Source organism: Thamnophis sirtalis, unplaced genomic scaffold (assembly GCF_051295495.1).
Source record: "Thamnophis sirtalis isolate CommonGarterSnake01/CBP01778 unplaced genomic scaffold, rThaSir2_p1.2 scaffold_6, whole genome shotgun sequence".
NCBI classification, from domain to species: domain Eukaryota; kingdom Metazoa; phylum Chordata; class Lepidosauria; order Squamata; family Natricidae; genus Thamnophis; species Thamnophis sirtalis.
Window position 1 is genome coordinate 14,695,634 of NW_028261386.1, and position 25,354 is coordinate 14,720,987.

Consider the following 25,354-nt stretch of genomic DNA (forward strand, 5'->3'; position numbering starts at 1 on the left):
CATGCTTAGCAGTTCTTAGATAACAGAATTGACCTCTCTTAAGCCTTGTGGGTGGGGAGAGCAGATCTAATTCATTCTAAACTGGAATTGCCATGTTTTTTGGAGTATAAGATGCCCCTCCCCCCCCCAAGAAAAGAGCGTGGAAATGTTGGTGCGTCTTACACACCAAATACATTCATTTTTGGAGTCCCGAAGCCCTGCTCCCACATCCCATTTTTGTGAAAAACAGGTGGAAAACGGGCCAATTTTTTTGCAAAAACAGAGGCATTTTTGCCTTCCCCCAGGAGCAGTCTACAGGCTTCAGCAGGGCTGAGGGAAGGCAAAAATGACCCTGTGTTTGCGAAAAACGACCCATTTTCCACATGTTTTTTGCAAAGACGGGTGCGTTTTTGCCTTCCCCCAGCCCTGCTGAAGCATGCAAAGTGCTCCTGGGGGCCAGGGAGGACAAAAACTTTTTTTTCTTATTTATCTCTCGAAATTTTGGTGTGTCTTATACACCGGTGCATCTTATAGTCCGAAAAATTCAGTAATGGATATTTCATCTGAACAAACCGCAGATCGTGATATTCTTTGAAGACCAGATTCTTGGTTAACTGAAGACTGACATTGTAATTGCAAATGCACAGCACATTGAATCGTCATTTTAAAAACAACCCCAAAGATAACACATTTCTCTCTCTCATTTGCTTTATATTTAAGAACAACAACAATTCTGTTTAGAAAAAAGACTTGCTTGAGTCAAGTATGACACAGCCTAGTAGCTTTTTTTCACTTTGTGGGGGATGGATTTTTCCCCCCAATTTCCTTCTCTAAGTTACACACCCAGAATTTCCTAGTAGTTTTCCAGCAACAAGACAGATGGACTCAGGTGATGACCATTGGGAGACCTGAATCACCAGATGAGAGAGAGTTTTCTCTCATCATGGAGAAACACCATCTATAAGGTTGCTAGGAACCAAAAACCACTTGATGGCATATAATCAATTAACCAACCAACCAATCAATTGATCAATCAATCTGTGGACACCATTGCCCTATATTTGTTGTTATTGTTGTTAGTTGCAAAGTTGTGTCTGACTCATCGTGACCCCATGGACAACATTCCTCCAGGCCTTCCTGTCCTCTACCATCCTCAGGAGTCCATTTAAGCTCATGCCAACTGCTTCGGTGACTCCATCCAGCCACCTCAATCTCTGTCGTCCCCTTCTTCTTTTGCCCTCAATCTTTCCCAGCATTAGGCTCTTCTCCAGTGAGTCCTTCCTTCTCAAAGTACTTCAGTTTCATCTTCAGGATCTGGCCCTCTAAAGTGCAGTCAGGATTGATCTGACCAGTTTGATCGCCTTGCAATCCAAGGGACTCACATGAGTCTTCTCCAGCACCAAAGTTCAAAGGCCTCAATTCTTTGGTGCTCAGCCTTTCTTATGGTCCAACTCACAGCAGTGGTGGGTTTCAAATTTTTTTAGAACCTCTTCTGTAGGTGTGGCCTTCTTTGGGGGAGTGGTTTGCTGGCCATGTGACCAAGTGGGAGTGGCTTGCCATCCATGTGACTGGGTGGGAGTGGCTTGCCATCCATGTGACTGGGTGGGCATGGCTACTTGTAAAATGTGTTGAAACTCACTTAACAACACTCTTGCTTAGAAACCAAAATGTTGACTCAGAAACTCTGGCATTTGAAGCATGCAAGTATTAAAGCTGTCAAGTTACAAGACTCTTGTAGACCCTAACCCTTTACAAAAAAAACCCAGGAGTGTTCAAACTTGACAGCTTTAAGACTTGTGGACTTCAACTCCCAGAATTCCTCCTCTCGCTCTTCATCTTAATGACGTGTGGACGGGTGGGAGGAGGGAGCTGGAACCGGTTCTAAACGGCACTGTAGATTTGTGGAACCTCTTCTATAGAAGAGGTTAGAACTGGCAGGAACCCACCCCTGTTTCACAGCCATATATTGTAACTGGGAAAACCATAGCTTTAACTTTGCCCTATGTAGTTTGGTTATATTAAGATGGATCTCTGATTTTTCCATCTGTTAGTTCTTGTCCTGTCCTCAGGTGCTGTGAAGAATAGTTTGACTTCTCTTCTCTGTGACAGCCTCTTAAGTACTGGAAGATAGTTATTATGTCACTCCAATCCTTCTTTAATTTAAAGTTCAGTTTTTGAATTCCAAAATATTGCCAATGACAACTATTCATGCTCTTAAACCTTGTATGTCTCCACTTTATGTGTTCCTTCTCTTCCTTGCATGTAGTGTTACTTTATTTATTTATTTATTTATTTATTTTGCCCAACTGTGATATGCTTGATTGGGTAGAAATATATAATTGTCCTTTTTAGATGGCAGTTTCCTCAGGTTAATTAAATATCAATTGAACATTATAGGCCGTAATAAGATTTATTAATCACCCTAGAGATAAATCTCTTTAGAATTCAATTAACTGAAAAATCACATAGCAATATATGTGCAGTTTTATGTCGATGTCCCATAAAAAAACCTGGTAAATTATTAGTGAAGCATTTTCTGGTAAATTGATAATGGAATTTAATGTGAAAACTGCAGGGAATTGATCTTTAACTACCTTGTGAGGGTATTAAAATATCAAATATTTAACTTCAGCAGTTAAGTTGTAGCTGAAAGCCACATACACGATAAAGTAGATAATGTGTTGAATATTAGATTGGCTTGTTCCATATACCCAAAGTATATTTGTTCTAGTTTGCTGTTTAATGCATTATGTTTGTACATGTACAAATTATCCATAAATCTAATAAGGGGTAGTGATTAACCTTAAATTCCTGCTTTCCAAATAAAGTGTTTACTCCTATGATGTCAGCTTCAACCAGGGCTGGGTTTCGACCGGTTCGCACCAGTCCCTGCGATCCGGTTGGTCGCCGAACCCGGAAGTAAGTAACTTCCGGGAACGGCGAAGCCCCCCCCCCCGCGCCCGCGTGCGTCCGCACACCCGCGCCCGCTCCTTACCCATTTTTTTTGAATTTCGCGCTTTCCACGCATGCGCAGAACGCCTGCGCGATCCTCCAGGAGCAGCTGGAGCATCGCGCAGACGCTAGTACGCATGCGCGCGCCGCGTGCGTGTGTGAGGACGCTGCGTGCGTGCGCGTGCACGCCGCATGCATGCGTGAGGACGCCGCTGGCCTCGTTCCAACCGATCCGGTTGGAACGGGGCGAGAAACCTACCCCTGGCTTCAACCCTATGAAAATACCATATAACAAAGATTGATTGCTTGGGAATCCACCAGATGTTTTCTGCATCATATTGTCACAAAAATGACTCATGATGTCATGATGATAATGTCACAGTGCCATACTTCAGCAAACAAACAAAATAAACCATAGATTACTGGTAGTCCTCACTTAATAACAATAATTGGGACCAGGAAGTTCATCACTAAACAACTTGGTCATAAAGTGTGATGTCATGAGTTCATGCTGACTTACAACAGCAGTTCTGGCAGTCCCAAGAGTGGCTGTTGTTAGGTAAGCTCCCCATTGGGAGAGCGAGTACATTCAGAGAAGCTTTGTGAGAGTTGTGTTGGAGAACACACAAACCAGCATACAGAGACACTGCAGTTTAAATAGGCTTTTACTTTCGTGGAAATAGAGGTATCAGAGTCCATCAAACAGTCCAAGTCATACACGGATAAGACAGTCAGCCATCAACGTCTTTCAGTTAAGGGATAATCCAAATAACATAGTCTAGTATCATATAATCGGTTCAGTATTCAAAGTTTGCTAGCAGTTGCAAAACTTACAATAGCTCACGGCACTTTCTAACAGCCAGCTTCCAAAACACTCAGATCAGTTCAGCCCAGCATCTAACAAACAGAGAGAGCTAACAGACATTCTGGCTCCCTCTTATGGCCGATTGAAGAAAAGGCAACCAATCACATTTTACAGTATGTTTAAAGAAACAGGTATAGCATTGCTATATGATTTATATATTGCTAACCCAACCGTTAGAATTATATTCCTAACAGCTGTGAGGCGAATCCGGCACCATCATTAAGTACATCACACAATCACTATTTGCAACCTCCTGCCAGCTTTCCCTCTGGATGTGTCTGTTGGAAACCAGCAGAAGGTCACAAACAGTGTGATGCTCACACTGAGGACCAGCATAAGTCTCCTTGTTCAGCACCATCAGAACTTCAAATGGTTGTTGAATGAACTGTTGCTACCTGAGGACTGTGTGCCTGCTACATTTGGCATAAAAACTGACGTTGGGGACCAAGATGCATTCTGTGAAGACTGAGTGGCTTTGGGTTTTAGGAGCAGACAGGGTTGGCCACTGGCCCCTCCAGCAGCCGAATCAGATGAGGAGGCGACCATGGGAGTCAGGGCCATGGAGAGAGAGAGAGAGAGACAGAGAGACAGACAGACAGACAGACAGACAGACAGAGAGACAGAGAGACAGAGAGACAGAGAGACAGAGAGACAGAGAGACAGAGAGACAGAGAGACAGAGAGACAGAGAGACAGAGAGACAGAGAGACAGAGAGACAGAGAGACAGAGAGAGACAGAGAGAGAAGAGAGACAGAGACACACACAGACAGAGAGCAAGAGACAGAGAGACAGAGATAGAGAGAGAGAGACAAAGAGAGAGACACACACAGTGAGAGACAGAGAGAGAAAGAGAAAGAGAGAGAGACAGAGAGAGGGGGGGGAGGCTTTCCTCCCCAGGAGCAAGCATCTTTTAATTTCTTGGCTTGATTGAAGTACTTAACCCATTCTCGCCAACCAAGATGGCCACTAAATAGAATTGGCCAAATGTTCTTAAAATAAATAAATTCATAAATTTGACAATATGGGCAAAGGCAGAGACCCAGTACAGTAAAGAGATCCGATGTGCAAGAAGACTATTATCTTGTTTATAAACTCACAATGCAATTTCTTCAGGTTAACTGAATATGGAATGAACATTTCCCAAATGAACCGGCTTTGTATTTCTTACCTTTTGTTGTTGTCAGAGATATTAGCATTAAATACTTACTACATTGGCTTAACTAAGGGGTAGAGATTGGATTTAATTTGTATGGATGAAATTCAATTATACAGCGAAGGCCTTGGGGAAAAGCTGTAATACCTGCTGAATCTTTTTGATTAGTAATTGCATACAAAGGATCTTTTCTTGCTCTTGTTCTCTCGTTCTTCAAAAGCATACATTTTTTACATGTTACAGATTAGATTGGGAGCTTGGATGAAGAATAGCATAACCTCATGTATCATGGGAATTAAAAGTCTGCCAAGAGTAAAGATGGCATTCACTTGACAAATAAAATATCCTTCAGGACAAATTCTCAAGCAATCTTTTTTTTTCAAATGACTTCCAGTGAGAACATAGAGAACTAGACATCCCTGAAGACAGCATTATGACAGAGATTGGCAGCTGGATGGTGAATCCTGGCCAGCAAAATCTCTCCAGAGAAAGGACAGATGATGTGATTGCCCACATGTACTCATGACAGAGGTGGTATTCAGCAGGTTCCAGTAGTGGAAGTTTTGAGTAGTTCAGAGAACCAGTAAATACTACCTCTGGCTGGCACCACGCCCATCTATTCTCTGCCTCCCGAGTCCCAACTGATTGGGATTTTTCAATAAACTTCCCCTGGAGTGGGAGGGAATAGAGATTTTACAGTATCCTTCCCCTGCTATGTCCACCAAGCCACACCCACCAAGCCATGCCACACCCACCAAGCCACACCCACAGCACCAGTAGTAAAAAAAAATTCGAATCGCACCACTGACTCATGAGTATAGGAGCTAAGGGTTTTGTGGTTGGCTTGTGAGTCAAATGGCTGGGAGTCAAGGGATTCCAACTAGGTTTACAATCATAATGTAGCTTATATGGACACAAAGTTCAGCCAAGTCTCATTTCTTAATCACTTTTAAAAAATTTAACTGTTTTTCAAGATCGCCAAGTTTGAACATTACTTACACACACACACACACACACACACACACATTAACTATATTATATATACAGGTAGTCTTCAAATACAACTGGGCCCAAAATTTATACTGCAAGTGAAACATTTGTTAAGTGAGTGTTGTCCCATTTTACGACTTTTCTTGCTACAGTTGTTAAGTGAATCATTGCAGTTGTTAAGTTAATAACATTGTTGTTAAGGCAACCTGGCTGTCAACCCTGAAGTAAACATAGCTGAGTCCAGTTTGGTTTCGAGGAAATAGTTAGATGGGGTTTTGTAGCCAAAACAATGAATCTTTCCTGTGGGAACCCAAGGACATTCTCACAGGTGGCTGGCCAGAGGAGGAGCGAAGTAACCAAGCAACCGTCCAGCTCCTGGATTGGAAAGCATGACCAGTGACTTGAGGGGGAAAGTAAAATTTTTACTTTTAATTAAGTGAAAACTACAGGAATTTATAGAGTCGGCTTTTACCAGTCGTGCTAATATGATGCATCCAATAAAACTGTTCTTGGACGAATTTGCCTGCCTCGGAGTTTTATTTTCCATGGGTGTATTCAGGGGTGGGTTCCTGCAGTCACTACTACTGGTTTGCTCATGGCTGTGCCACGTCTGTGTGCGTTGATGCACGCTGTGCGCGCATGCACAGTGCAATAAAAATTGCTCTGCCATTGCGCAGAAGCAAAAAACAAGATAGGCACCACTAGGAGAACCAGTTCAGGGGTGTGGCAGGCCCGGTCCTAAGTCCCTTTTTTTTACTGCTGTTGTAACTTTGAATGATCACTAAATGAACTGTTGTAAGTCAAGGACTACCTGTATTTATATGTGGCTTAAGACAATTCTTCTTCATTCAATGCAGCCCAAGCAAGCCAGAACGCTGGACACATGGGATCTAGGAGATTTAGGATGTACTCAAATGACTCAGATAACTGGAAACCTAATGGAGCTTAATGAATCTTACTTGTAAGTAGGCACACAGATTGCCACTGTGGCAAACATTTTAATAAACAAGGAATAGATGAAGTAGTCAGCAGACTATTTCCCCCCTGCATAACTAATTCCTATGCCTCCACACCAATTCATGTTGCTCATTTTATTGCATCTCTCTTATAATGTTATTATAGACACAATTTGAAATCACAGCTGCCAATTCTTTAGCTGGTGTTTGCCTTCATTCAGACAGAGTTCTTTGCAAGAACCATGTAGTGTGTGTGCAGATACAAGCATTGTGGTCCTTTGTAATTAACAAATGGAAATTTTGTCAATTGCCACATCAATTGTCCATGCTTTCTCCCTTTCATCAACAGTTAAATCTGCTGCATTACGCACTGAGACTTTATCCGATTGTATTTTAATAGCAATAGCACTTAGACTTATATACCGCTTTACATGCTTTCCAGCCCTCTCTAAGCAGCTTTTCCCCCCAACAATTTTGGGTCCTCATTTTACCCACCTTGGAAGGATGGAAGGCTGAATCAACCTTGAACCTGATGAGATTTGAACTGCCAAATTGCAGGCAGCCGGTAGACAGCAGAAGTAGCCTGCAGTACTGCACTCTAACCACTGCGTCAACAATAAAAGAGCTGTTGATTTTCAATTATATTTTCAACTATATGTTCCTATATACAGCTAAAGATAATAGAATAATTCTGCTAATCAACAGATTTGGATGGAGATTTTTTTTTTTGTACATGATGGAGGTCATGCGAAAACTACTAAGAGAAAGGTGAACGAACTCTGTTATTTTGGGACCACACAAGTTCTTCATTTGTTCATGGTTGACTCTTTAAAACATAATGTTAGTACAGATTGGAGCTCAATGTGATTTGCTTTCCAAAATAATTATTGGCTACTGATGGCTAATGAAACCAGAGTGGTGTTGTCAGAAGGCATCTAAGCAAAGGTGATCTTTGAGGGATCCAGGTTGACAGTTTTGTACAATCATCAAGTCAGTGAGATATTTGTATTGTTTCCATGGCCATCACCCTGATCAGATATGAGGACTTCCTGGCTCAGACCTCCATGTTTTAAAAGGATAGTAACATCCGTTAAATAAAAATAGAAGAGACAGAAGACACAGCGGTGCAGTTATGTAATGTAAGGTTCTAGATCAGTTATGGCTAAACTTTTTGTCCTCGCGTGACAAAATTGCAACAGTGTGCCCACACCAACAATGCAATGTGTCCTGCCCCCACCCTGTGTATGCACACAGCCCCCAATGGTCTTCCCGTGCATGCATGCAACCCCCATGCTCTGTGCGCATGCGTGTGACCCCCCGCGCGCCACATTATGGGCCTAACAGGCCTTCAAGAAGGCTCCTGGGACCAAAAACAGGGAACGGGGGTGATGCACACCCCCACCCCTCCCACCCCCTCATGTGTGTGCAACCCCCTGCCCCCTGGAGCATGCGCACACGTCTCCCGCATGTGCAGCAGAGACTTGAAAATCAGCGGGCCAGAAGGTGGTGTGCACGCCTGTGTGGCGGAGCTAAGGTGGGTGACGGCTGGCGTGCCCGCAGAGAGGTGCCACCTGTGCCATAAGTTTCCCCTCATGGTTCTAGATAAAATGGGTTTCTGTCTCTCTCTTGTGTGGATGTGTATTTATTGGTTTACATCAAACTGCAGTGCAGTAAGATATTCTGCTCTTTTTGGAGGACCTCTTCCTGAAGGGATCTCTGGACTTTGACCCCAAATTCTGCTCCTGTCAATAATGAAAACTGATCTGCGACATGGGGTGGGGAGACACATACATTTAATAAATATATTTCTGAAGCATGCTTTGTACCTCAGGTAAAAAGCACTGGCATCTCCTTCCAAATGATTGCTTTATCATCCTCCCGAGTATTGGATTTAATCAATCAGATTTTAGTCAACCAGTTTTAATGTCCAAACCTAATTTTTATTTCAGGACTACATTCTTAGATGCTAAGATTCCTCAGATCTCACAAGTCCTGCTCCATTGTCCACTCATATAAAATATATAGGGAATAATAATGCTAACGCCATATTTGATTCAAACTCAAATTTGATTCAAATTCAATTTCACTTTGGGGGAGGGGGGTTTCCATGTTTTGTCCTTATTTTGGAGCAAGCATAACATCATGCAGAAGCTGAGAACACCAGTTGTATAGCAAGATTCAAATACTTGTTTTTTGGAGGGAGAGGGACCAAATATGTCCATTTACTTGCTGAATTGGTTGAGGGATCCCTGTTAAAGACAGCAAACAATATGAGAATGAGAGAGAAATCCCCATTCTGGCCTTATTCTGAACCATTCAAATCCACTTTGCTGCTGCTTCTCCTTTTTATTTTTTATTTTTCTGGAAAGTGTCAAATACTTGAAGTAAGATAGTTCCCAAAAGCAGAAGTAATGTCCCCACACACTTGTCCAATTCTATTTCGGGTTGCCAAATGTAGGCAGAAAGTCAATTTTAAAGACAAGATATTGTTTTCACATACAGAATGTTTTATTGGCCGGTGCATTAAATAAGTATGTCTTTGGTATCTGTGGGCTCTTTAATATTGCCCCCACTGTTCTGCAGAGGGGAAAACACCCCAAACACCCAAAAAGGAGAATACAAAACATTCCATATACAGTAATGAAACCTATAGTAAACAAGAAGAGAAGTATATGCAATTCAATAAAAATTTATGAACCTGAATACTAATAATACAAAACTGCAGAGAAGGGGTAGGTAGATGTCCCACAAGTACTCCATTTAGGATCTGCATCTAGACATATTTGGGACAAAGAAAGGTTCCAAATCCTATTTCCACTCCCTTAAGTAGTTACCACATCAAAGGTAAAAATTAAAGCACATTTTGCAGCAAGTAACACTGGTGAAACCATTTCTGAGAGCCCACAGAAGGAAGTAGCAAGATTCTGAAATTAGCCTTCCATTCATCTTTAAAGTAGCTTGCCTCAAATTCAGTTGGTGGTTTGGATACGCCGCTTTATCACTTAATATAACCAAGAAGTTCAGAAGATCCGACCCAGTGGTGGGTTGCAGGCAGTATGCCCCGGTACGTGGGTACCGGTGCCTGCCGGAAGCAGCAGCCACCATACCGGAACGGTGCCCACCCGCTCTCGTTCCTTACCTGTATTTGATGGAAATGGGCCATCTGCACACGCGCGTGCAGCATACGGTGCCTGCGTGATGCTCCACCAAGCAGCTGGAGCATCGCAGGCAGTGGGTGCGCATGCATGTGCATCGCACGTGCCCATGGTGTACGCCTGGCTCCCGTTGCAGCATACCAGTTGCAATGGGAGCTGAAACCCACCATTGATCTGACCAAAACTTGATTCATATTGGCATCTTCCATTAGGAAGAGAGGAGAGCAGATAAATGAGCAAGGTATCAAAAGAAGTTGGGACATTTTCAAATGTTCATAATGCATGGATATAAATTATAGATACCTTTAATATTTCACATATATATATATTTATATAACACATACCGTCTTAACTAAACATACCGAATTCAAATGCCTGCTTAAAGTGTGCTTTACGGACTGTGATAGCAACTTTTGCATTTTTCTATTTACAGCCTTCAGAGGCAGGGGAACTTCTGTAAAGAGGAAATGAGGTGAGGTTGTGGGATGCTTCCGAGGACTTTTCCTCAGACCCCACTAACCATGGAACAAACATGCTTTGCTGAAGGACATATCTTCACAATGTTACCTTGGTTTCATCCCCAGCAAATTAAATTCACCTTTAACTGTTCCAGTTCTAAATACTGGAATGGAATGGAATGGAATGGAATGGAATGGAATGGAATGGAATGGAATGGAATGGAATAGAATAGAATAGAATAGAATAGAATAGAATAGAATAGAATAGAATAGAATAGAATAGAATAACAGAGTTGGAAGGGAGGTCTTCTAGTCCAACCCCCTCCCTAGGCAGGAAACCCTACATGACTTCAGTCAAATGTTTATCCAACATCTTCTTAAAAATTTCCAGTGTTGGAGAATTCACAACTTGTTCCATTGATTAATTGTTCTGTCAGGAAATTTCTCCTTAGTTCTAGGTTGCTTCTCTCCTTGATTTTTTGAGATTTTTTGAGATTTTATTAATATTTGTAGGCCGCCCTTTTCCCTGAGGGGACTCAGGGCGGCTCACATAAAATCAGGGAGGGGGAATACAGACATTGACATAGAGACATATAATAAAATAGTAAGCAACATACATTCATCATTCGGGAGGGGCGGCTATCCTTATCCCCAGGCCTGACGGGCTAGCCAGTTCTTAAGGGCTGTGCGGAAGGCCTGGACGGTGGAGAGGGTACGAATCTCCACGGGGAGCTCGTTCCAAAGGGTCGGGGCTACTGCTGAGAAGGCCCTCCTCCTTGTAGTTGCCAGCCGGCACTGGCTGGCCGATGGAATACGGAGGAGGCCTAATCTATGTGATCTTATTGGTCGCAGGGAGGTAATTGGCAGAAGGCGGTCTCTCAAGTGATTAGTTTCCATCCATTGCTTCTTGTCCTGCTCTTGGGTGCTTTGTTTTTCCTCTTCTCCCAAAGCAAGCCTTGCCATACAAAGCAGCCTGCAATGCCTCCTTCACAGTGCTGGGGATGATGCCATCAAGAGTTAAGATCTGACCAGCTTCCTTGGACTACTTTAAGAGTCCTGCAGACACAGTTTCTCCTCTCTGGTCGCTGAGTATTGCCTTCTGTGGCCATTGTGGCTTGGCTGCTAAACACACTTGGGGCCTGCAAAGGGATGTCCTTGCTTAGTGCTTGACTAGAGCTCTCTGACACACACACACACACACACAGACAGACAGACAGACAGACAGACAGAGTGTTCTATGGGCTCTTTATAAACACATGTGTACCACTTTTCTGAAAGAATAGTCCATCTGTTTATATTATGAGGACCCAGATTGTTGGGGGCAATATGCTGACTCTCTGTAAACCGCTTAGAGAGGCCTGAAAGGCCTATGAAGCGGTATATAAGTCTACTGCTATTGCTATTGCTATTATATGAGAGAGAGACAGAGAAAGAGAGAGACAGAGAGAAGGAGATGGAGAGACACACATACAGTGTGATGTGAGCTCTTTATAAACACTTGAATAACACTTTTCTGAAAGAACAGTAGATCTGTTTAGGAGAGAGAGAGAGAGATACAGAGAGGGGGGGGTGCATGTGTATGTTTCGTGCTCATTTTGCAATTCTACACCCTTGGGATGTTTTTCTGTTGCTAAAACCATCCTTCCTGAAATTCAAAGGAGCTCACACTTTGAAGTGTTTATTTGGATCTCAGGCTTGGGCAGCAGGAAATTGGGGAGGGGAGAAAGTTTCTTCTTTGTCTGATGCAAACAGGCTGTCAAACAAAGAGCATGCTTTGCCCAGATATAGTGCCATTACAAAATAATGCAATTCTGGAGTAGCCATCCCAGAAACGGTATTTTAGCATTATTTTTGGAATCGTGTCCTCGAGAGCACCAGAAGGTAAGGCAAGGAACCACGGATGGAAACTAATCAAGGAGGGAAGCTACCTAGAACTAAGGAGAAATTTCCTAATGGTGAGAGGACAAGCAACCAGTGGAAGGGCTTGCCTTCAGAAGGTGTGAGTGTTCCATCACTGGAGGCTTTTAAGAAGAAATTGGGCAGCCACTGGTTGGGAATGGTATAGGATCTCCTGCATCAGCAGAGGGTTGGACTAGAAGACTTTCAAGGTCCCTTCCAGCTCTGTTATTCAAGATTTAAAGCCATATCCAGCTGATATGGGCTTCATTTGAACATACATACTTGTGAAAAAGGAAACATATTGTGACACATGGCTAAATCCACTATTCTGGTCATCTATCAAAATTTGCCTGCTCTTTCAGCCTCAGCCTATGCTAAAGAGAATGATGGTGAATGTTTATCCTTTTTGGCTGGTGAGATGTGGTAGAACAGCAAATTAAGCTTATGGAACTCACAGATCAATTTCTTTAACTTGTCCTGAATTAAACCAGTAAGGACAGCCTCACGCCCTTATCAAAGCAAAGTACATATCTACAGTGAGGGCAGCAGTGCCAAGTATGCCAACATACTTTTCTACCTCCTCAAAGTCTGTATGACAGCACTTCAATACTGCTGTCTGAGGAAGCTCTTAGGAATAGCTCTATGACAATCCGCCATGGCCAACTCAACATAGGCAACTTGTCATGGCCAACTCATATACAGTGAACTTGCTGTTGTCAGCCCATCCAGGGGGACCCTGTCTATCACCATGCCCACTCAGCCATGTTTACACACCACTAACGCTGCCACATTGATGTTGCCTCTCTGATGTCGATTGAGCCTGTAATTGGCTCTATTACTTGGGTGCAACTGCCTACTCTGATGTAACTCTTTTGCTTGGATGCGTCTAACCAGGAAAGAGGCTATGATGACACTGAGTGGGGATGTGGCTGAGGGTGTGGGTCATGGTGATTGGTGATGGTAGGTGGAGTTGTGGGTGGAGCTGGGTGGGGTAATGGTGTATATGTACGTACGTACATACATACATACATACATACATACATACATACATACATACATATATATATATATATATATATATATATAGAGAGAGAGAGAGAGAGAGAGAGAGAGAGAGAGAGAGAGAGAGAGGAGACCTGTGACTTAATGGCTAAGACGTCTGCCTAAGATGTAATATAGCACAGGTTCGACTCCCAGTAAGGGTATGGCTAGCTGATGAGAGCTAAATAGCTTGAAATAGATCTATACTAGTCTCCTTTTATTTATTTATCAGCACAAACACACATACATACATACATACATACATACATACATACATACATACATACATGTATATATGTTGCATTTGTGCTGATATGTATATATGTGTATGTGTATATGTGTATGTATGTATGTATGTATGTATGTATGTATGTATGTATATATATATATATATATATATATATATATATATATATATATATATATATATATATATATATATATATATATATATATATATATATATATATGGGTGATGGTGTTAACTTGGTTAGAACTGACTTGGATTTGATTACCTTTGTATCATTGTCATTTAGTGCTGGTTATCACGTAGTTTGTTAGATAGAAATAAAAGTTTTTCTGTTGCAGAAAATGTTGCAGATTCAAAACACAAGTAAAATTAAATATTTGGGGATACATTTATCGCCTAGATGTAGCACTCTTAAAGAGGATAATTATACCAGATTAAAACGACAAATAGCAATCGATTTGGAGAAATGGGGAAACTTGCATTTATCAATGATGGGAAGAATTTCTACAATTAAAATGAACATTCTACCTAGAATTTTATATCTGTTTCAGACAATCCCAATTAGACTGGGTAAGGATTTTTTTCTAGACTTAAATAAAATAGTTTTGAAATTTATTTGGCAAGGGAAAAAAGCTAGAATAAAGCTTAAATTACTACAAGATGTTAGATCAAGAGGAGGTTTTGGTTTACCCGATTGGGAGCTATACTATCAGGCAGCAAACCTGATGTGGATTAAGGAGTGGATATCATTAAAAAACTCTAGATTATTGAACGTAGAAGGTCATGATTTGCTGTTGGGATGGCATGCCTTCTTATGGTATAAGGGAACTAAACCACATGGTTACTTTAGAAGACATTATATAAGGGAGGCACTGTTGTTAAATTGGGAAAAGATTAAAAAATTACATTATTTAAAAATTCCAGTCTGGACATCAACAATTGAAGCATTCTCGTATCCGATAATACATAAAAAGGAACAAACAGTTAGATATATAGAATTATTGAATGCAGAGGGTGAGCTCAAATCTAGTCAAGAGTTGAAGCAAGAAGGGATGGAAATGAACTGGTATTCATATGTACAGATACAATCTAGATATAATGAAGATAGAAAAACTAAAGGTCTACATAATAAAATGACTGAGCTAGATAAAATTCTAACAGGTACCGATGAAAAAGTAATTAAAAAACTATATGGATATTTATTGGAGTTTAAATTGCATGAAGAACAAGTTAAAGAAACTATGATTGCTTGGGGGAAAAATTTTAAGTATGGGATTGATTTAGAGAATTGGCAGAAATTGTGGTCTCAAAATTACAAAATGACAATGTCTACTGCATATAGAGAAAACTTGTATAAGATGTTTTATAGGTGGCATCTACCCCCGACCAGAATCGCAAGAATGTTTAAGAATAAATCAGAAAAGTGTTGGAAATGTCACCAGATACCTGGCTCATACTACCACATGTGGTGGACTTGCACTGAAGCCAAAAGATACTGGACTAAAATCCACATGTGGTTGGAGAAAATGATACATAAACAAATAGACTTTAAACCAGAGGTCTTTTTATTGGGAATTTTACCAGAAACCTACAACAAAGACTTAAAATATTTGATTGTAAATGTTGTAACAGCAGCCAGAATTGTATTTGCAAAAAACTGGAAAAATGAAACAATACCAAAAGAGGAAGAAATCATTCGAAAAATAATGGACTGTGCCGAAATGAGTAAATTGACATTTGAAATTAGAGAGCAAGAGGATGAACAATTTTATAAGATATGGGACCTGTTTTATCAATGGCTAAGGGAAAAAGAACAAAATTTTGGAAATGAAAAATGATATACTTATGCTTTAATTGGAAAAAGTAAATGATGATATAATTATGCTGTGAAATAATTCAACAATGATATAAGGAAGTACTAATATAAGGTCTGGTGATATAATGTATAAGGTTAAGAATTTATTATAATGATATTTCGCTGCTGATAAGGTAATTCTAGTAGGGGAACAAATGAAAACTGGTATATATAGGCAGCGATGCCTTGTTGAACAATGAAGGAATAAGATCTCTGTTTGAAGGTATGAAATGCAAGGTTAACAATGAATAGAAGTATATTCTCTGGGGGAAAACAATGCTAATGTTAACTGAATATATATGGTAGAAGGAAAATGAGACCTTTAGTTACATTAGAGGAAATATCTGAGATGGTAAACATTATTTGAAGATGTAGATGTTAAAACAACCGTAATCAAACGACATGCTGCATGTGATGATGGTTTTTTTTCTTTTTCTTTTTTTGTTTTTGGTTTTTTTTTTTTTGTCTTTTTTTTCCCCTTCCTTTTTGGACCTTTTTTGTCCTTTTTGGCCTTCCCCCCTCCCCCCACCCTTTTTTTTTCTCTTTTCCCCTTCTCTTTTTGAACTTTTTTTTTCTTTTTTTTGTCCTTTTTGGCCTCCCCCCCCTTCCCCCACCCTTTTTTTTTTCTTTTTTCTTCCTCTCTCCCTTGTTTTACTTTGTTGTTTTTTGTTTTTTAAACCCTAGCTTATTGTGGTGCTTATTAAATATACAATAGAGAGATACGGGATGTATAAACTTAGTAGGGATGCACCTGTGATTAAACGACATATTGTATGTGAAGATGGGTTTTCCCTCCCCCCCCTTTTTTTTTCTCTCCATCCTCTCCCTTTCCTATTGTTGTCTATGTAACCAAAAAATAAAAATAATTAAAAAAAAAAAAAGTTTTTCACCAAACAAACTGAATCTCTGTTTGTATGCAAAGTGAACGCCGGAACGTGACAGCCGTGGAGAACTTGCCACGGCGAACTCACTGCAGGACAACTCACCACAGCCAACCCTTCACAGGACAACTCACTACAGCACAAGAGCTACACTAATATTAAAGGAATAGTAGAATAGAATCATTAACGAAAGGATGCAAAAGGAGGGACAGAATGAAATGTGAATGGCGAAAATTAAAATATTTTTATTTATTTTAAATAATTAAATAGAATTGTTTAATTGTTTCACAGTGAGTTGTCCCAGGATGAGTTGGCCATGTCAAGTTGTCCCATTCCACGTAGGAGTAACCTCTGCATTAGTTCCCAGTCACAACTTGGAAAATTCCTGCAACTGCTTCTATTTTACATTTCGGACAGTAGCAATGAAGGAAAAAGAGAAACATTTGCAATGCAGCACAAAGGCAGGCAAGCAGGTAGCTGCTTGTCAGATTTTTTACTTTATCATCCAATCACTACTTCCTGCCATCCTCTTTATGGTAGACTCAAACATATAAAACCCAGTAAGGTAAAGATAAAGGTTCCCCTCGCACATGTGTTAGTCATCCCGACTCTAAGGAGCGGTGCTCAACTCAGTTTCAAAGCCGAAGAGCCAGCACTGTCCGAAGACGTGTCGGTGGTCATGTGGCTGGCATGACTAAACGTCAAAGGGGCATGGAACGCTGTTACCTTCCCACCAAAGGTGGTCCCTATTTTTCTACTTGCATTTTTACATGCTTTCCAACTGCTAGGTTGGCAGAAGCTGGGACAAGTAACGGGAGCTCACTCTGTTATGCGGCGCTAGGGATTTGAACCGCCAAACTGCCAACCTTTCTGATCGACAAGCTCAGCATCTTAGCCACTGAGCCACCGCATCCCTTATGAAACCCAGTAGGGAAGAAAAATCTTGGTGATAATGTTGGGGAAGGGAGATAAGGGAAACCATCGTGAAAAAGACTTAACCACTTGGCTTCTGTCTGCCTTGTTTCTGCAAATTACTCCTAGCCATAATCATCCAGGAACTTGCAATATGTACCTTTTAGGTATCCATAATCTCATTTTGCAATCAAAGAGCAACAAAATGGTATGGTTGAGCAATGTAGGTCCTATCGAAATGATTTCACTTCGTAACATACAAGAAGTCCGCTGATTATCAGAAACTATAGATGTGCAAATTGTACATGTCTTAAAGGACGACTTGCAATCAAATTATAAAACCTAAATCATTTCTAGCTATTTAACCTCTTTTGGTTTACAGCTAAATAACAGAGGAATAAAAGATTCGGCAGAAGCCTTCAAATTATGTTTTCCAAACCTTCAAGATAGGGAGAAAGTGAAAGAAATGTAATTTTTAATAGCTTTCAAATATTAAACAAGTTTCAGTAAAGAGAATATAGGAAAGATACCTTGAAACAGCCTTCAGCTACATTTATATTTTCTTTCTCATTTTCCATGATAACATACCTTAAACAAAGTAGCATTAGAAAAAAGATCAAGTATGCTTTAATTTTTACCCTTGTTAATTAACAAGGGGCCCTTCTATTGCTCTAAGACAAACTTATAACAAGCTGCAGGTTGATAAACACATTTTTAAAAATCTAATAAGCTGCACTGAGTTGTGTTGCAAGAATTTCAATTACGGTAAATGAACTAAAGCAATGATGGCGAACCGTTGGCACGTGTGCCAGAGGTGGCACGAAGAGCCCTCTCTGCTGGCATGCGTGCTGTCACCCCAGGTCAGATCTCCTTGGCGTTTCTTTCGTGAGCTTTTGTTTCCCTGCAAACAATAAAGCAGAAGCTCACGAAAGAAAAAGATCTTGCTGCACTGTCGGTGTTGGGATGCCCCGTCTCCTCCCGGCCAGCTGGTTTCGGGTCTCTGCTGTGTATGCACACATGTCTGCACATGTATGTGCATGGTGGCATGCACATGTCAGTAGATGGGCACTTTTCAGTTTGGGCATGCATGCACACGCAGTTTGGGCACTTGGTGTCTAAAAGGTTTGCTATCACTGAACTAAGATATATCCTCTATGCCAGGGGTCAGCAAACTGCGGCTCTGGAGCCACATGTGGCTCTTTCCTCCCTCTGCTGCGGCTCTGTCACCGGTCGGCGCCACAATTTTGAGAGGAGTTTCTGGTGGTGGGGAGAGAGAAGCACAGTGCGCCAGGAGAAGACTCTATGGCAAGGGGAGGGTTTTCCAGTTGTCTCCACAATTGATAGGGCTTTCGGTTATGACAGGTAGAGGAAAAAGTACGCCGCACTAGGAGGAGACTCTATGATGGGGGAACTGAATTTCCGGTCAGCTCCAGAATTGAACAGGGGGCTTCCGGTTAGGAACTTTGTGGCTCCCGGCGTTTTCTTTTCTGTGGGAAATGGGTCCAAATGGCTCTTTGAGTGTTTAAGTTTGCCGACCCCTGCAGTTAGCAAACCATTTGTATGTCTGGAAGACTTTATGTGAATTCTACTTAAGTTCTGGAAAGCCTTAAAACCACCTCAGCTGTCCCTCCTAATAGATACAGGGACAAACATCTGCATATTTCAATTCTAGAAGGATGGGTGTGATGTTAGTCTTTTATAACAAACAAGCCAAAAATGTCTTTTAAAAAATTGATTATATAATCTTTTGTTAATCACAATCTGATCACAGATCTGATCACTAATGAAGCCGACTGAGATATACAGAACCATATGTGATAATAAATTTATTAATATTTAAGATGCCATAAGACACTTCATTTTTTCCCTTACATGCTAGGAATGCCACACTATTCTTTTCTCTGCCATTGACATCTCATGGTTGAACTAAAATGCAAGGGGTGAGGCCATTCTCCACACTTTGCCTGTGAACTTTCATTCATTTAGGAGCATTATCAAAATATATATCAATAACAGGTCCAAATGAACTTTAGTAAGAAGTGAAATAAGGAAGGAATCTAAAAAAAAAACACCTTACAGGTAAGAAATTAGCCACAGCAGAACCACAGATGGTAAACTCTTGCAAAATGAGAAAGTTATTGGCTTTATAAACCTTAATTTTGGATTATAACATCAAAGTTACTGCTCAAAAATCTAGTTGGATTTGGGGGAGAATTAAAGGAAAGTATGTACATTCCCTAGTGCTTGGCTCTGTGGCTATATGAGCCATATCCGTATAATATTCGTGGCAACAGTATTTAAGGAGGCGGCATTACATTCTTCTCAGTTACTTGATTGACTTCTCAACCTAACCTACAGATTTCCTGGTGATCTCCAATCTACATGTTCACCAGTTCTGTTTAGTTTCTCAAGGTCAGTCAAGTTTGGCTAGGCCCCTCAAATCTGGATAACACAAAGATTTATATAGAATGATGGTTTTCAGACCGAGCTCAACTGTGTAACTGAGGTTTCTTAAATGCTTGGTGTGAGTTCTACAATTAGAAGATCAGTAACAGTCTTGGGGTGATCATTAACTACAGCTTACTTCTATTAATTGTCCCCCCTCCCTTGCAATATCAACTTGGGTTGTTTTCTGCAGTGCATAGTCCATTCATTCAAAGCCATGGTAGGGCCAATAAACTCATTCCGCACTCTTCGTGGATTGGGGTGTGTGCTCTAGAATGTTATTCCCAGAAGGTTCTAGACTGCAACACTGGCTCCATGGCAGACAGGTCCCATCAGTGATGTTACAGACATCTCTCTAAATGTTGCTGTCTTTATCACATGAGACTTCTTGGGATTGGAACTTTATTGTAATCACCTGAGACGGGCCCCCGAAACAAGAACAGAAATAGCAGGTATGTAAAATGTGAAGAATATTTTTTAAAAGATCATGGAAAGTTCAAGGAAGGTATTCCAGTTGGACATGGCTCCATCCTCCTGACCTGCAGGACTTCCCAACAGGAGTAAACAGAGGTCTCTTCAAGCCTTCGCTGTTGGACCTACCAATGAAAAGGAATCCATTAACATTTTCTTTCACTTTTGAACTCCCGTTGTGACTGTCATGGGAGGAACCAATTCAATTTCATGTCTTTACTTTCTTATCATGTAATATTTTTAATTCTATTTAATTTTTCTTAATGTAAACCCAACCAAGCTTGATGTTTCCTCCAATAACACCCACTGTTTTCTTAGGCAATTTACCATATTTTTGGAATATAAGACGCACCTCCCCCCCCCAAAAAGAGGGTGAAAATCTGGGTGCATCTTATATGCTGAATACAGCATTTTTGGCTTCCAGAAACCACACCCCCTTCGCAAAAATGGACATGCAGAGGGTTTGGGAGTCTTGCAAAGTAATCCTGGGGGCTGGGGAGGGCAAAAACGAGCAAAAAATGAGCCATTTTTTGTTCGTTTTTGCCCCCCAGGAGCACTCTACAAGCCTCCCAAAGCCTATGCATGCCCTGTTTTTTTTTGCAGAAAATGGCCCTATTTTTACAAAAAAAGGGCATTTTTGCTCATTTTTGCCCCACTCTCAGTCTAAAGGAGCACTTTACAGGCCTCTCAGACTCTTTGCATGCCCCATTTTTCACAAAAAATGAGGCGTGCAGAGGGTTTGGGAGGCCTGAAGAGTGCAAAAACTTTGTTTTTTAAATTTACCTCTTCAAAATCTTGGTGTGTCTTATACTCCGGTGCATCTTATACTCCGAAAAATACAATATTACACAGAAGCCAAAGACAGTTCTTGAGTTACAAAAAGATCTACACCTCTGCTTTGCAGATTTAAAAAGCAAAAAAAACAAACCACTAGGCAGAAATCTATCCCAAAGGGAATCCCGGAAAGGTTTGAATGATGAAGGGATTTCAATTAACGAATTATTGAATGGATGCCAGGTGGATTTTCTATTATAAGTAGATTCCCTGAGGCTCTTAGTGGTGCCAGCCTTGTCTCGTTGTCTCAAAAATTATGCTTCATCAATACAGAGAAGGGGCATCTGTTGGGTATGGAGGTGTGTCAAAATCAGCAAGATGGCAGATGAAATATATTTTGTAATCCCCTCCCTTAAGGGTGGGGCTTGAATCATATTCCATCCAACATTTTGTTGATTTTAATTCCCTACTGAAGACAATGCTGATATACAGTAATATTCCAGAATAAGCATAACAAAACGGCAGCTTTTCCAAAATTAAATGCTCCTGGGTGCTTCAGAAGTTGTGGGTGCTCCATCGCTGGAGGATTTTACAAAGAGATTCGACAGCCATTTGTCTGAAATGGTATAGGACAGGGGTGTCAAACTGGCGGCCCATGGGCGAAATGCATCGCATGCAGGTCACACCCACCCCAGCTCCGCGAAGGGGGGAAACGCTGCAAAACGTCACGTGATGGTAATGTGATGTCATCAGTTTGACCCCTGTGGTATAGGATCTCCTGCTTGAGCAGCGGTTTGGATTAGAAGACCTCCAAGGTCCCTTCCAACTCTGTTATTCTGTTCTGTTTGGTTCTATTCTGTTCTGTATTACTCAGCTATTTGAGATTTGCTGTATGATAGCATTACCTAACCTGGTGCGTCTTAACTGGCTAGAATTACAATTCCAACCACCACTATTCTTGTTTGGAGAGCATACTGGGAGGTGCCAGGCTGCTTCTATGTGTGATGCACAAAAGATGAAAAAATAGTGTTTTTTGTCGATCATTTTTAATATTAATAAGTAAGGCACATTAATTCATGCTTGAATTACTTTGTTTTCCTTTTCCCTCTTCTTGTGTTTCTCCTTCTATGCCATCTTTTTTTTTTCATTTGAAACACCAAATGCAAGAACTGCTTGGATTTAGTTACTGTATAGGATTGTCTGGAAATTTTCAAGCTGAGGGTATATGTATATGTATATGTATATGTATATGTATATGTATATGTATATGTATATGTATATGTATATGTATATGTATATGTATATGTATATGTATATGTATATGTATATGTATATGTATATGTATATGTATATGTATATGTATATGTACATGTACATGTACATGTACATGTACATGTATATGTATATGTCAGGAGTGTGTTGCTGCCGGCATTACTGCCAGTTCGCAACTCATGTGTAATGTGTGCGTGAATGCCAGACTCTTGCTACGCATGCATGCACTGTTCAATGTTAATTGTTCTGCACGCATGCGCACGCACAGTCACTAAAATCCAAAATGGCGGCGGCCAAGCGGCAGCGATGGAACCAGTTTGGGGGCATGGCAGGCCTGGGTCACTGCCGGTTCTGCGACCCAGGCCTGAATTCCACTACCGGTTCAGCCGAACTGGGTCGAACTGGCAGCAACCCACCTCTGGTGTGTGTATGTATGTATGTATGTATGTATGTATGTATGTATGTATGTATGTATGTATGTATCTCGCTTACACTTACTTATATATATCTCACTCATTTTCCAGTGGCAAAAATATCAGAAGCAATTTGGTATATATAAAGGGTTTTGTCAAAGCACCTGGTATGGCCAAATATGGGAGGGAGCATACCAGGTGCTTTGACAAAACACTTAATCATTCCCCTGGCTCAGCTTATGAGGGAGGAGAGCTTGTGGCTTAGAGGTTAATATAACTGCCAAACATGTGAAAACAGCCTAAATTCAAATTCCAGTAAGGGTATATCTACTTCCATTCTCTGTCCTTTGGCTCGTCACAAGAGACCATCCAGACAGAACCCAATATTTTTTTACTGTTGCCTTTTTGTTACATTTGTTATATTTGTGCTGAAAAAGTCTCCCTTTATTTATTTATCAGCACAAATATAACATACATACATACATACATACATACATACATACATACATACATACATACATATGTATATGTATATATATTATGCCTTTTGGTAAATTTTGTCAGTGAGAGAAGGCGCCATCAAATTCCTTCTGATATTTTTGCCACTGGAAAGTGAGTTTGTTAGAACTTTCTCAAATTCCCAACAAATATTTACTCTTTGAAAAACACTGTTCACAGCCAAGGCAATTACTGAGTGGGAAGACCAATAAGAGGTGACACGTCTGCACACGTTTGCACTGCCTTGCACAACTGAAAGGGAGAGGGAGCATAGGAGTCTTACTAAAGTTTTATTGCCTCCGGTCACTTCTCGCCCTGGGTCTGCTGTCATCCAGAAGTGAAGAAAGGATCTGGTTCGAATGGTGTCGCTTGTTTTTCGTGTTTGCTCGGAGCGGGGCGCCCAGGATCACGTCTTGTCCTGAGCCTGGTTCAACGGAAGACAAAGAATCTGAAAACAAAGGAAACCGGGACGGGGGTGTTGTTTAAAAAACAGGGAGGGGACAGTGGGAAATGCCCTGGCCATGGAGGAACCCCTCACCTCCCTGGAAAGAGAGAAAGTCTGAAAGCTTTGGCTGCCAGAGAGGCAGACAGATCAATGGCAGTCAATTATAAATACTGCAATCAGCTGCTATCCAAATAACCAAGGACTGGTTTCGTGTAGCAGTCAAAATGCTGCACTAGAAACTGGGAGACGGTGAGTTCTAGTCAGTGATTTTGGGGCAGACGTTCTCTCTCAACCCACCTTGCGCCACTGGGGGTGTCTTTGTTGTGGGGAAAATAGGCAGAACAGAAACCTAAAGAATTCATAAATGAATGGCGTTCTGGACCTGTGGCTGCTCTTGCTGTATTGCCATACTTAGCCAAACTGTAAGGGGCCCACTCCAAAAAAGCCCTTTTGCCCTTCCAAAAATCAGATCTCATCACCCGAAAGGGAAACGTGCCCTGGTTTTGATTTAAAATTTGTGCCTGCTCATTTCAATAACCAGGTACAAATGTAGAAATGCATTTTGAAATTTAGACGAAAATGCGATGCATCCTCTCACTACTGAGTTGCTGAACTGCATATATCAGGGGTGTCAAACGCACAGCCTGCGGGCCGGATGCGTCGTGTGCTGGGCCCGCCCACACGGAGGGGGGAAAGGGGGGGGAGTCCTGATACATCACATGACGCCGACATGATGACGTGAGTTTGACACCCCTGGCATATATGATCCAATGTTCAGGGGTTGGCACCTTTGAATAGACAACAATAAACTGTCCCTTCTTCAAGTCTTTAAATTGGACTTTTGGCCAACTACCTTTCACACTGGCCCTCTGGGATAAGGCAAGCAGGTCCCTTGAAGTAAAGCCAGGTTTTCCGGCACTCACCATGAATCCCTATCATGTGTTCTAAAATTAGCACCCTCTCTGCTAAAATCTTCAAGGCCTCTCGCAGTTGTTGGACCCCTTCACCCTACAGAGGAGAGAAAAAGTGGGGGAGGGACAAGACATTTGTGCATGGGGTTGTAGGAAGTTAGCACCCATCCCTCTCCTGGAAAAATGAAATATTTTAGGAAATATTAAAAGGGCAGAATATGTCACCCAAAGGGAGGCAGAAACTCATCCCCCACCACCTTTGTCAATGGGCCATTAAGACCTGAGCCAGTCTATTCTACATAACAAAGATCTACCTCCTTCAGGCAGAGCCATAATAGGAATCCCAAAGCCCTTTCATTACATCATCACCCAACAGGAGTCAACCAAACGTGGGACTCAAAAAAACCCTACAAAGTTAGCCCTACATGGCCCCATGGGACTCTGACAACCAATCAGAGTACAAGCTTAAATTCAAAAGCCCAGAGAGGGCATAAAACCGAGGCACTCTCAGCATCCCTTTTCCCCCAGGATCTCAAACCACTTGGTCTTGTCCACCATTAAAACCATCTTTCCAAGCAGTTTCCATGTTTTCAGCGTCTTTCTTCCCACTTGGAACTGAACCCAGATCAGAGAGGGGTTCCTGCCAGTTCTAACCTCTTCTAACCTCGTCCACACATCATCAAGATGAGCAAGAGCAGGAATTCTGGGAGTTGAAGTCTACAAGTCTTAAAGCTGTCAAGTTTGAACACCTCTGGGGTTTTTTTTCCTAAAGGGTTAGG

General features: G+C 41.3%; 1 protein-coding gene across 4 annotated transcripts in view; it reads right to left on the minus strand.

Moving 5' to 3' along the window:
- Positions 1 to 19,159: 19,159 nt before the first annotated feature.
- COL26A1 (collagen type XXVI alpha 1 chain) overlaps positions 19,160 to 25,354 on the minus strand; it is a 211,159-nt gene continuing 204,964 nt past the window's right edge. For 3 of the 4 annotated variants that reach the window (XM_087717247.1, XM_087717243.1, XM_087717244.1), the window contains 3 exons: positions 24,588 to 24,672; positions 23,503 to 23,667; positions 19,160 to 20,387 (listed from right to left, as the gene is read on the minus strand). In XM_087717247.1, the coding sequence (XP_087573373.1) occupies positions 23,510 to 23,667; positions 24,588 to 24,672 (243 nt within the window). In that variant the 3' untranslated portion in view covers positions 19,160 to 20,387; positions 23,503 to 23,509. The remainder of the gene's footprint in view (positions 20,388 to 23,502; positions 23,668 to 24,587; positions 24,673 to 25,354) is intronic. The other variant, XM_087717245.1, reaches the window with a different exon arrangement.